The 12,846-nt window shown below is 37.1% G+C and overlaps 1 protein-coding gene across 8 annotated transcripts in view; it reads right to left on the minus strand.

Annotated features, from left to right (window-relative positions):
• Window positions 1-12,846, minus strand: part of MAST2 (microtubule associated serine/threonine kinase 2) — a 220,508-nt gene that overhangs the window by 74,416 nt on the left and 133,246 nt on the right. Inside the window, exon 1 of one of the 8 annotated variants that reach the window (XM_060625597.3) lies at window positions 11,983-12,065. The exons of the other annotated variants lie outside the window; for them this stretch is intronic. Within the exon in view, the coding sequence (XP_060481580.3) occupies window positions 11,983-12,050 (68 nt within the window). The 5' untranslated portion in view covers window positions 12,051-12,065. Of the gene's footprint in view, window positions 1-11,982; window positions 12,066-12,846 lie in introns of those variants that run through there. 8 annotated transcript variants of the gene reach the window in all.

Consider the following 12,846-nt stretch of genomic DNA (forward strand, 5'->3'; position numbering starts at 1 on the left):
ACATAGATCCATGGAACACAATAGAAAGCCCAGAAATAAACCTATGATGATATGGTCAATTAATCTTTGACAAAGAGACAATATTATACAATGGGAAAAAGACAGTCTCTTTGACAATGGTGTTGGGAAAACTGGACAGCTACATAAAAAAGAATGAAACTGGAGGCGCCTGGGTGCCTCAGTTGGTTAAGCATCCAACTTGATTTCGGCTCAGGTCACAATCTTATGGTTCATGAGACTGAGCCCTACAGAGCCTGCTTGCCATTCTGTCTCTCCCTTTCTCTCTCTCTCTCAAAATAAATATTTAAAAAATAATAAAATTGTTTATTAAAAAAAGAATGAAACTGGACCACTTTCTTACACCACACACAAAAATAAACTCAAAATGGATTAAAGATCTAAATTTGAGACCTGAGACCATAAAAATCCTAGACGAGAGCACAGGCAGTAATTTGTTTGGCATCAGCCAAGGCAACACTTTTCTAGATATATCGCCTGAGGCAAGGGAAACAAAAGCAAAAATAAACTACTGAGGCTACCCCAAAATAAAAAGCTTCTCCACAGCCAAGGAAACCATTAACAAAACTAAAAGACAATCTACTTAATGGGAGAAGTTATTTGCAAATGATATATCCGATAAGGAGCTAATATCTAAAATACATAAAGAACTATACAACTCAATACCAAAAAAAAATAAAATAATCCAACTTTTAAAAAAGCAGACATAAACAGACTTTCTCCAAAGAAGACATACAGATAGCCAACAGACACATGAAAAGATGCTCAACATCACTCATCATCAGGGAAATGAAAATCAAAATCAAAATGATACCACCTCATGGGGCGCCTGGGTGGCTCAGTCAGTTAAGCGTCTGACTTCGGCTCAGGTCACGATCTCGCGGTATGTGAGTTCGAGCCCCGCGTCGGGCTCTGTGCTGACTGCTCAGAGCCTGGAGCCTGTTTCAGATTCTGTGTCTCCCTCTCTCTCTGACCCTCCCCCGTTCATGCTCTGTCTCTGTCTCAAAAATAAATAAACGTTAAAAAAAAAAATTTAAAATGATACCACCTCAGACACATGTCAGAATGGATAAAATCAAAAACACAAGAAACAGTAAGTGTTGGTGAGGATGTGGAGAAAAAGGAACCCTTGTGCATTGTGCACTGTTAATGGGAATGCAAACTGGTGCAGCCACTGTGGAAAACAGTATGGAGGTTCCTCAAAAAATTAAAAATAGAATTACCATATGATCCAGTTATTCCCTACTGAGTATTTACCCAAAGAGTACAAAAAGACTAATTCAAAAAGATATATGCACCCCTATGTTTATTGCAGCATTATTTACAATAGCAAAGATATGAAAGCAACCCAAGTATCCATCGAATGATGAATGGATAAAAAAGATGTGGTGTGTGTGTGTGTGTGCGCGCGCGCGCACACACACACACACACACACACACACACACACACATACACACACACACACACACAGAATGGAATATTACTCAGCCATAAAAAATAATGAAATCTTGCCATTTGTAATAACATAGATGGATCTATTGGGTAAAATATTAAGTGAAATAAATCAGAGAAAGACAAATGCCACATGATTTCACTCATATGTGGAATTTAAGAAACAAAACAAATGAAAAAAAAAAAAAAAAGAGAGAAACAAAACCAGAATCTTAACTACAGAGAATAAACTGATGGTTACCAGAGGGGAGGTGGGTGGAGGGATGGGTGAAATAGATGAAGAGGATTAAGAGTGCATTTTATTAGCGATGAGCATGGAGTAATGTATAGAATTGTTGTATCATGGGACGCCTGGGTGGCTCAGTTGGTTGAGTGTCCGACTTCGGCTCAGGTCATGATCTCACAGTTCAAGCCCCACCTCGGGCTCTGTGCTGACAGCTCGGAGCCTGGAGCCTGCTTTGGATTCTGTGTCTCCCTCTCTCTCTGCCCCTAACCCACTCGCATTCTGTCTCTGTCTCCCTCAAAAATAAATAAACATTAAAAAAAAATTTTTTTAGAATTGTTATATCACTATATTGTACACCTGAAACAATTATAACATTGTAAATTATACTGAATTTAAAAAGTGAATGAGTAAATAAATAAGAAAACAAAGACTGAGAAGGTAGAGTGGGAGAAAAGTGTGTTCGCTCAGTCAGTAAAGGGTGCTGCTTAGTTAGAAATAAATCCGTTATTTATCTCTTGCCTAGATTATTTTGACAGCTTCCTAACTATTCTCTCTGGTTTACTATTGTCTCCTATTCCCAGTCTCTTCTCAACACAAGTAGTCACAGTGATAGCATCAATCAGATTATTTCACTCCACCCAAAACCTTCCAAAGGCTAATTTCACATGGAGATCACAAGCTAGAGTAATTGCACTAATTATTCTCTCTAGCTGAAATGCTCTTTCTGCAGCAATACAATGGCAAAAATCCCTTACTCTTTCAAGACCTTACTAAAATGTCACCTACCCCATTTCCCTATATGATACTGTGACCTGCTCTCCCCTAATCCCCCTTACTCTACCTTTTCTTTTTTTTTTTTCTTTAGATGACAGCTCTTCTTGGATTAATCAAGTAGTTTTTTAACCCTGCTTCACTGATTTGGAAATTATACACTGTTTTATTTTCTTTTTTAAAAAAGTTAAAGTTTTAACAAGGTCAGCCAATCTCAACCTTTCTATACAAAATTAGAGAATCCTAACTCCAATTCCTTCCTATTCCCTTTCAATTTACATATTATTTGCTCCTGTATTTTGGGTCTAGCTTGCTTTCATATTGCCAAATTAATAATTATTATTGTTTTACACAAGAACTGCTTGCTTAGATTTACTCATATATTTTCCAATTTCTTTGCTCAGCATTTCCTCTTGGATCTCGCTTAGCAATGATTTCAGTGAGAATGTGATACTGATCAACATTCTCAATTTTGATGTTTGTCTGAAAATGTCTTTATTTTGCTCAATGACTTCCAATGATAATTAAGCAGGTATGGAATTCTACAACCATTTACTGAGAGTGACTTTTTTCTCAATATCTTAAAGGCATTATTCTATTGTTTTATGGCTCCCCCTATTATTAGTGTTAAGGAGCTTGCTCTTAGGATTACTGCTCCTTTGTAAATAATTTTTTTTTCTCAAGTTCCTTTTTTTTTTTTTTTTTTTTTTTTTTTACCATTAACTTTGGTGTATAGATATAATTCACATACCACAAAATTCAACCTTTTCAATTACACCGGTCAGGGGTTTTTAGTATACTCACAAGGCTACGCAACCATCACCACTAATTCCAGAACATTTTCATGAAGCCCCAAAAGAACTCCTTTAGCCATAAATAATCACTCTCCATCCCCCATTCCTCCCCCACCTCCCTTCCCAGGAAATGACCAACGTACTTTCTGTCTCTATGGATTTACCTATTCTGGATATTTCATAGAAATGGAATAATACATTATATAGTCTTTGTGTCTGGCTCCTTTCGGTTAACGTAATGTTTTCCAGATTCATCCATATTGTAGTATTTATCAATACTTCATTTCTTTTTATGGCTAAATAATATTCCATTGTGTGAATATGCCACATTTTATTTATCCATTTATAAATTCAGATGGACACTTGGTTGTTTCTATTTTTTGACTTTTGAAAATAATATTGCTATGAACATTTGTATGTATATCTGTCTTCAATTTTCTTGGGTGAACTTCCTCCCTGAACTCATTTATTAGAGTTCTTTTAGCTTTTGTTAATTCTTGAGGGTTCTCTAGCTGCTTTTAAGACCTCTCTTTTTATGGTTCTGCAAGTTGACTGCAATGTTTCTAGATGGAGATTTATTTCTGCTTATTGTGCTTCATGATGTTATTTTATTTCTAATCAATTTTGGAAGGTCTCAATCATTATCTCTAGGAATACTGCCTTTCCCCCATTTCTCTATATTTTGTTGGACATTCATATTGTATCTTCCATACTTCTTAGCTCTCATTCATACTTTACATCTTTCATCTCTGTGCTGCACTCTAGATAAAATTTTACTCACTTTGGGGGCACCTGGGTGGCTCAGGCGATCTGACTCTTGATTTTGGCTTACGTCATGATCCCAGGGTTGTGGGATTGAGTCCTACATCAAACTCAGCATGGAACCTGCTTGGGGTTCTCCCTCTCTCTCCTTCTGTCCCTCTCTCCTCCTTGTGCTCTCAAAATTTTAAAAATTAAAAAAAAAAAAAATAGGGGCACCTGGGTAGCTCAGTTGGTTAAGCGTCTCACTTCAGCTTGGGTCATGATCTCAGAGTTTGTGACTTTGACTCCCACATAGGGCTCTGTGCTGACAGTGTGGAGCCTGATTCAGATTCTCTCTCTCCCTCTCTCTCTCTGCTCACCCTCTCTCAAAAATAAATAAATACTTAAAAAAATTTTTTTAATTAAAAAATTTACTTTGTCTATGGCTTTACTATATAACCTGTAAAGTTTTCAAATTCAAGGACACAACATATTTATTTATTTTTAAGCTTATTTAAGAGGGAGAGAGAAAGAGAGCGCACACATGAGCAGGAGAGGAACAGAAAGAGAAGGAGAGAGAGAATCCCAAGCAGGCTCTTTGCTGTCAGTGTGGAGCTTAATGCCGGGCTCAATCCCTTGAACCAAGAGACCATGACCTGAGCCAAAATTAAGAGTCAGATACTTAACTGACTGAGCTACCCAGCCGTCCCAATGACAACATGTCTAATTTCTTGAATTCTAATTTGCATTCTTCCCAGATATGCCTGGTCTTTTTTACTAAATATATGTGTTTCTTCTCTTGTGTCTCCTTTTATATTTTTATTCATTTTAAATATACTTATTTTATGGGGTGCCTGGGTGAGCATCCGGCTTCAGCTCAGGTCATGATCTCATGGTTCGTGGGTTCAAGCCCCATATCGGGCTCTGTGCTGACAGCTCAGAGCCTACTTCGGGCTCTGTGTCTCCCTCTCACTCTGCCCCTCTCCCACTCATGCTCTTTCTCTGCGTCTCAAAAATAAAGAAATGTAATAAAAAAATTTTTTTTAATATACTTATTTTATAATCTTTATCCGTAATGCTATTTTCCAAAGTTCTTAGGCTTATAGTTTCTTTTCTTTTTTAATTTGAGAGAGAACATGGGGTTGGGGTAGGGGGAGAAAGAGACAGACAGACAGACAGACTCTTAAGCAGGCTTATGCTCAGTGCAGAGACCAACTCAACGCTTGATCCCATGACCCTGGAATCATGACCCGAGCCAAAATCAAGAGTCTGACGCTCAACCAATTGAGCCACCCAAGCGTGACTGTTTCTTTTTTTCTATTGAATCTCAGTTGTGGTGAATTGTTTCCTTTATGATCTGTTTCTTTTGTACTATGAAATCACTTTCAGTATGGCTTTGTTTATGGGAAAGTTGTACTATGTGATTTGAGGGTGTGTCATTTAAATGAAATTTTGAGTTTCTAACAGACTTGTCAAGGTTATTACCACCTAGAATCACTTCCTAGGCCACACATACACTATAAACTCCAGGCCCCAAATTCGCTTGAATAAAAGCCCTACAGTTAAAAATTCTCAAGGGAAACTTTTTAATTATTAATAGCCCTATTTACACAGATGAGACTAAAGAAATTTTCATTTCTCCATGCCAGTGGGTAAACTGTTTTCTTAGTCCACTGGGGCAAAGTCCTTTGAGGGTCCTAATTATATATGGGGTCTCAATTCTATGGTACCTTAGAGTCTCCTTACCCAAAACAAGCTTAAGGCCTTATCCTCTTTCCCCTAAAGGAAATCAAGACCAGTACACCTCCTCACTAGTCCCTTTCTTAGAAGTTCCAACACTGGTTTCCACCATTCAGGTACTGTTTTTTTTAGAATTAGGTCCTCTGCCATTTTCTTCACAATCTACTGAATTTAGCTATGCATGTAAAGCAATAATCATAATAGCTAATATTTATTAAGTGCTAACCAGGCACTGTTTAAAGCACTACATGTAGAATCTCATACCCTATGGAGTAGGTATATTATTATTCCCTTCATACAGATAAGGAACTTGAGGCACAGACAGGCTAAATAGCTTGCCCTAAGTCACAATAAGGTACTAACATTCTTTGAAACCTAATGTAATTTACATCTCTTTGCTCTGGGACTTTCTTAATGTGGAGCTCCATTCTAAAGATGATTAAGGGGTGCCTGGGTGGCTCAGTTGGTTAAGTGTCCAACTCTTTATTTCAGCTCAGGTCATGATCTCACAGTCATGGGATCAAGCCCAGCATCAAGCTCTGCACTAAGTGTGGTGTAGAGCCTGCTTGAGATTCTTCCTGCCTCTCTCTCTGCCCCCTCCCCTGTTTGTGCTCCCTCATTCTCTCAAAATAAATAAATAAACTTTAAATAATAAAAAAAGATAATTCAGAAGGCATGTATCCACAAAAACAAGGGCATGATTCAGTTGGTAGCAGATTATAATAGCCAAACCTAAAAGTCTCAGCAACAAGGTCCTGCAATGATACCAACTTATAGTGAAAAGAAACAAACAAAGGTCTAAAGCTCAAATGTCAATGTCCAAGGTATCACCACATGGATTTAAAAGACCCGGAATGCAGGGTGCCTAGGTGACTCAGTCGGTGAAATGTCTGACTCTTGGTTTTGGCTCAGGTAATGATCTCACGGTTCATGAGTTCTAGCCCCACATCGGGCTGTGTGCTGACAGTGCAGAGCCTGCTTGGGATTCTCTCTCTCTCCCTCTCTCTCTGCCTCTCTCTCTCTCTCTAATAAATAAATAAACTTAAAAAAAATTTTAAAACACCCAGAATGCTTGCAATGAATTGATACTTTTAAAGTAAAAAACATGAGAAGAGGGGAACCTGGTCAAATGTAGATCAGTGTAATGTCCTCCCCTGGAATTGTGTAACATAGTGGGAAGATTCTCTAACATGACAGTGGCAACATGTCTCCACTCCCAGTCTCAAGATGAAGAAAGAGTTGCCCACCACACCTTAGTAAATGTGCCCACCACCTACATACCGATAATTCTGTCACTGGTGACTGTAGGTCACATTCCCAGAGTTCTAAATAAATAAACCTGATAGTAGAGATAGGAGAGAAATTTAAAAGCCCTAGACTGGGGACTGCTTCAGAACTTGTTTATTCTAAGCATGTCTGTATTTCCAATGCCTGGGACAATGGCTGAACCACAGTTGTTATTATTTGGATAACTAATGAATGGGAGAGAATGGTCCTGTCATACATTTTTAAAGCAGTACATCTCTTGGTAATCAAAGGAAAGTGGCCAAAGAGACTAAGGATTTTGTCTTTGAATGAAGTATACTTCCACTACAGAGGCCCTCCACAAATAAGGGCCCTGGTAAAATGAAATAGTATAAAGTTACTCCTGATTACACAGTGTCTGGGAAGATGTGGTAAATTTGATTTGTCTTCACTAGTTTCCACGGTTTCCATATTTCTTTGGAAATTCCAAATTATGAACCCATTCCCAAGTTACATTTCCAGACCAGTTTCTTTGAAAGTTACTGGTTAAAGGGAAATACAAAAATGTTTTGTACTCTATATGTTAGTCCAACATCCAGATTAAACCCTGCATTAGTAACAACCTTCTTCTGCCTCCTTCCTTAATAAATAGCCCAGCTTCCTGTCCTGTGCTCAAATTTCCATAATAGATAAGATTAAAACAGAGTTCTGTTTCTGTGAAGCAGACATGAGTACAGAGGCTACTTGAAGGACTAGGCCTCCACTTTCAGTAGTCAAACTCTGTGACAGTGGTTTTCAGTGACAGTTAATTTTAAGGTTCTATGCCAGGCACTCAAAGGACTAAAAAATGTGCATATATAATCAATCCTTGGCCTTCAGAGACCAAAAAAGAAGAAACTTAGATATGTCAGGGAAGAGAACTCAGGCAACATATACTGACACAGGTTCCTTTTAAGAATCTGGGTGTCTATGCTCCATAAAAATGAAAGAGTCAACTAAGAAGAAGGCAGAAGGTCTGAGGAAGTCAGAACCCACAGTGGAGAGGTACTGGGAATTCCATGACAACAACTATGTCAGAGGACTGGAGAGTAATCAGTCTAGACCAGAGCAGAAGGTGAGAGGCCTCTAGGAAGAATAATGCTGGGGTGATTTGATCATTTGATAAAGAGAAGCACTTTGCAGCTTAGATGGAAAATTTTATAATGAATAAATGAATTCTACATAGAATATAAAGCAATGCAAAGATGAGATAATTATTACCCCCAGGAAAACAAAAAGTCATAAAAGAAAATAAATAGAATATAGCATGTAATGACTCAAGAATAATAATTATGAATTCATAATAGTTTAACATTGATATAGATAAAATAATTTTTAAAGTAGTTACTTCCTAGTTAAGTATCCCGAATCTTGATTTCGGCTCAGGTCATGATCTCACGGTTTGTGGGATCAAGCCCTGTGTCAGGCTCTGAGCTGACAGCATGGAACCAGCTTAGGATTCTCTCTCTCCTTCTATCTGCCCCACCCCTGCTTATGTGCTCTCACTTTCTCTCTCAAAAGAAATAAACATTTTAAAAAATAAAAAATAAAGTGATTACATTTAAGAAGTAAAAATCAAGAGTGGTAAGAATGGAGTAAGAGAACACCCAAGTTTTCTAAGACTTAAAGAACTGACTTTTAAAATTATGTCCATATATTTGACAAAATAAAAGCTAAATTTAAAATGTGGGTGGATTACACATATGTAAAGTGAACAGGAAGAGGGTGGTTGTGATAGAAGATTTGCCCAGATAGAAGAAATGTGTATTAAGCAGTAACATGATAGTAGTGATTACGGTGCATTTTAACTGGTACAACCATGGTTCGAATCTAACCTATAGCAGTATGTTTAAAGAAAACCAGCAAATGATCACCCCAAACCTCTGCTCAAAATCCTCTGACAACTGCCAGAGCCAAGTAAATATCTAACTTAGTTATTAGCATGCCATGCCATGATATGGCCCCACGCTGATTTGTCCTACCTATCATCTCTCTACAAATCCACTCTCCCCACACTTTACACCCCAATGCTTAAACAAGTCCATGCCATTATGTTTCTACTCCCTTGCACATGCTATTGCTTCTATTAAATACAAGGTCTACCTGACAAGTGTGTGTCAATTCCTCTCTTCTCAAGTCAAGAGTTTCCTTATCTCTAAAGCCTTCCTTGTGTTCTCCAGAGCAAAATGAGACGTTGGTTTCCACACACTGGCACTGAATTTTGTATAACCTTTCATTACACAATTTATTGCGCATCTCCACGCAACTCCCACCACACGCCAGGTAGCTTTGTAGGAGAAAACTAACAAACTTTCAAGGAACAAGTAATTCATGTCTTATAAAGTTGTGCAGGAAAATAGAGTAAGATGGAGAGCTGCCTAAGTTATTTTATAACAATAGTATAACTTTGATTCAAAGCCAGATAACAACAGCCTAAGAAAATTATGGGCCCATTTCCTTTATAAATATATATGTTTTAATTCTATAAAATTTTAGCAAACTTAATTTTAAAAAATACTGTGATCAAGTAGGTCCACAGACCCCAGAAGGGCCCTGAGGCCCCTTCAAAAGGACTGCAAAGTCAAAACTATTTTTATAGGAACACTGAGACATCATTTGGCTTTTTTCACTGGGTAACATTTGTACTGATTTTACAACATCAAAGTGGGTAAAACTTCTGAAGCACCTCAGCACAAATTAAAGTAGTCATAGTTTTTTTCACAACCATTCATTTGCGGGGGGTGGGGGGAGACAACTAGATTCACTTAGAATGTTCTTATTGCAGCAATAACAATTAGTAATTTCGTTAAATCCTGACACTCTTTAGAGGCACCTGCCTAGCTCAGTTTGGATAGCATGTGACTCTTGAATTTGGGGTTGTGAGTTTAAGCCCCATGTTGAGTGTAGAGGTTATGTTTTAAAAATATTGACTATCTTTTAAATATTCTACATGACAAAATGATTAATTATGCATTAAATACTACTGCTGAATTATCAAAGTACAATAACTGTGTTGAAGAAGACATGCCATTGTTTGTGAGCCACTTTTTTTTCCATGAACATCATTTTACAGTTATTCAGACTTAAGAACCTGCAAACATTTTCTGGAAATGAACAAAACAAGCTTATCACTTTAAGGAAAACAACTGAAAGTATTTGTTGCCAATGATAAATTTAAACTTTTAAGCAAAAATCAGAATTTTGAAAAACTTGTATCGTGATTTTGACTGCTTCCCAATGTTTATACTTTGCTGATAAAAGTGATGTTGATATTAGCAAATGTGATTTTTTCATATTGTACAACTGAAATGTATCAACATTTGAGAGAAAAAGAGAAAAAGTATTTGATATATATCTTTGAATATAAAGAAATTCTCAAGAAAACAGAAAACAAAAGACATTTTCTTAATTTCAAAAAGGATCTTTACTCAAAATTTAAAGGAAAAATTATACTCAAGGAAAACTATATTCCCTTTGAGGCCAAGGAAAAACACAAGGGTACCTACTCTAATTGCTATCCCGAAACCTAATGCCAGAAGCTCTGGCCAATTAAAGTAAAAAAAAGAAAAAAGAAAAAAAGAGAAAACAAAAAAATGAGGATAGCATGGAAAGATATAAAATTGTAATTTTTGCATATACTAGCAATAACTATGTAGAAAACCATTCACAACAGTAGTCAAAACACTTTAAGAAATCCAATGTTAAGAAAGTCAGACAATACAATCAATAATGGGAAGATGAATTTCTTTAAGTCGAAATTCAACTAATAGAAATCCGAGGAGTGTCTGGGTGGCTCAGTCAGTTTAGTGTCGCTCTTTATTTTGAGGGAGAGCAACAGCAAGAGAGAGGAAGTGGATAGGGGAGAGAGAAAGGAAGAGAGAGAATCCCAAACAGACTCTGCACTGTCAGCACAGAACCCAGTGCAGGGTTCAGTTCATGAACTGTGAGATCATGACCTAAGCTGAAATCAAGAGTCAGACACTTAGTTGACTGAGCCACCCAGGCGCCTCTTGCACGTGCTAGAAAGAAAGAAAGAAAGAAAGAAAGAAAGAAAGAAAGAAACCTGGGAAAGACCTGCAAATACAGAACACTTTAGCTTATCAGAAATATAAATGAATAGCATTTTAAAAATAAAGATTAATGCAAAACTAGCAGTAATGAAATAAGAATTGTTGGGTATGGAAAAGAATTTAATTAAATGTCTTATAAATTAAAATTATAGACATTGAAAGGATAAATGGATAAAGAAAATATGGCATATACTGACAGTGGATTATTATTCAGCCATAACGAAGAATGAAATCTTGCCAAGTGCAACAACATGGATGAATCTCAAGGGCATTATACTACGTGAAATAAGTCAGACAGAAATAGATAAATACCACATGATCTCATCTATATGCTAAATCTAAAACAAAAAACTGAGTTTATGGATATAGAGAACAGACTGGTGGTTGCCTGAGGTGGGGTGGGAGGTGGGGGGCAAAATGAGATATAAATTTCCAGTTATAAAATGAATGTCATGGGAATTTAATGTAGAGCATGGTGACTCTAGTTAATAATACTGTATTGCATATTTAAAAGGAGCTAAGAGAGGGGATCTTGGATGTTCTCATCACAAGAAAAAAAGCCTATAACTGTGTATGGTGATGGATGTTAACTGGACATATTGTAGTGATTACTCACAATACATACAAATATCGAATCATCATATTATATACCTGAAACTAATATAATGTCAATTTTAAAAATTACTAAAACTCAATGATGAGGTAAACTCTGAGGCAAAGTAATTAGAAAGAGAATTAGTGAAAGACCATTTTAAGGAACCAAAGACACAGTGATTAAATGGTTATATGAGTTTGTTTCCTGAACTCTATTTGGGACCATAGTGTAGAGGCCTAAGCACAGACTTAACAACTAGAGAGAAAAAAACTGCAATATAATGAGCTTACTTATCAACCACAGACACTTCCAAACAGTCCACTTCACTGCCTTGGTTCTTCTTCCACATAAACTTCATGGAAACATTTAGACTAGGAAGAACATACCTCTTTTTAAAATAATTAGTAATCCAAAAGGGACCAGAACAAAATCAATCAAAGACACGATAGAAAATTAATGTCTAGAATATATAAAGAACTCCTACAACAAACAATACCAGATTTTAAAATGAGCAAAGATGGGCACCTGAGTGGCTCAGTCAGTTAAGCGTCCGACTTTGGCTCAGGTCATGATCTCACGGTTTATGAGTTCAAGCCCCATTTCAGGCTCTGTGCTGACAGCTCAGAGCCTGGAGCCTGCTTTGGATTCTGTGTCTCCCTCTCTCTCTCTCTCTGCCCCTCTCTCACTTATGCTCTCTCAATCTCTCTCTCTCTCAAGAATAAAAATAAATAAATACAATAAAAGGAAAGAATAAATAAAAAGAGCAAAGGACCTGAGGGGCACCTGGGTGGCTCAGTCAGTTAAGAGTCCGACTTCAGCTCAGGTCATGATCTCGCAGTCGGTCAGTGAGTTTGAGTCCTATGTGGGCTCTGTGTTAACAGTTCACAGCCTAAAACCTGCTTGGGATTCTATGTCTCCTCCTCTCTCTGCTCCTCCCCCACTCATGCTCTGTCTCTCTGTGTCTCTCAAAAATGAATAAACGTTAAAAAAAATTTTTTTAAACGAGCCAAGGACTTGAATAGACATTTCTCTTAAGAAGATACATGCATGGCCAAAAAGTACATGAAAAGCTGCTCCATATCACTAATCATCAGGAAAATGTAAATCAAAACCACAATAAGCTACCACTACATACCCAATAGAATGGCTATAAT

Source organism: Panthera onca, chromosome C1 (assembly GCF_046562875.1).
Source record: "Panthera onca isolate mPanOnc1 chromosome C1, mPanOnc1 haplotype 2, whole genome shotgun sequence".
NCBI classification, from domain to species: Eukaryota; Metazoa; Chordata; class Mammalia; order Carnivora; family Felidae; genus Panthera; species Panthera onca.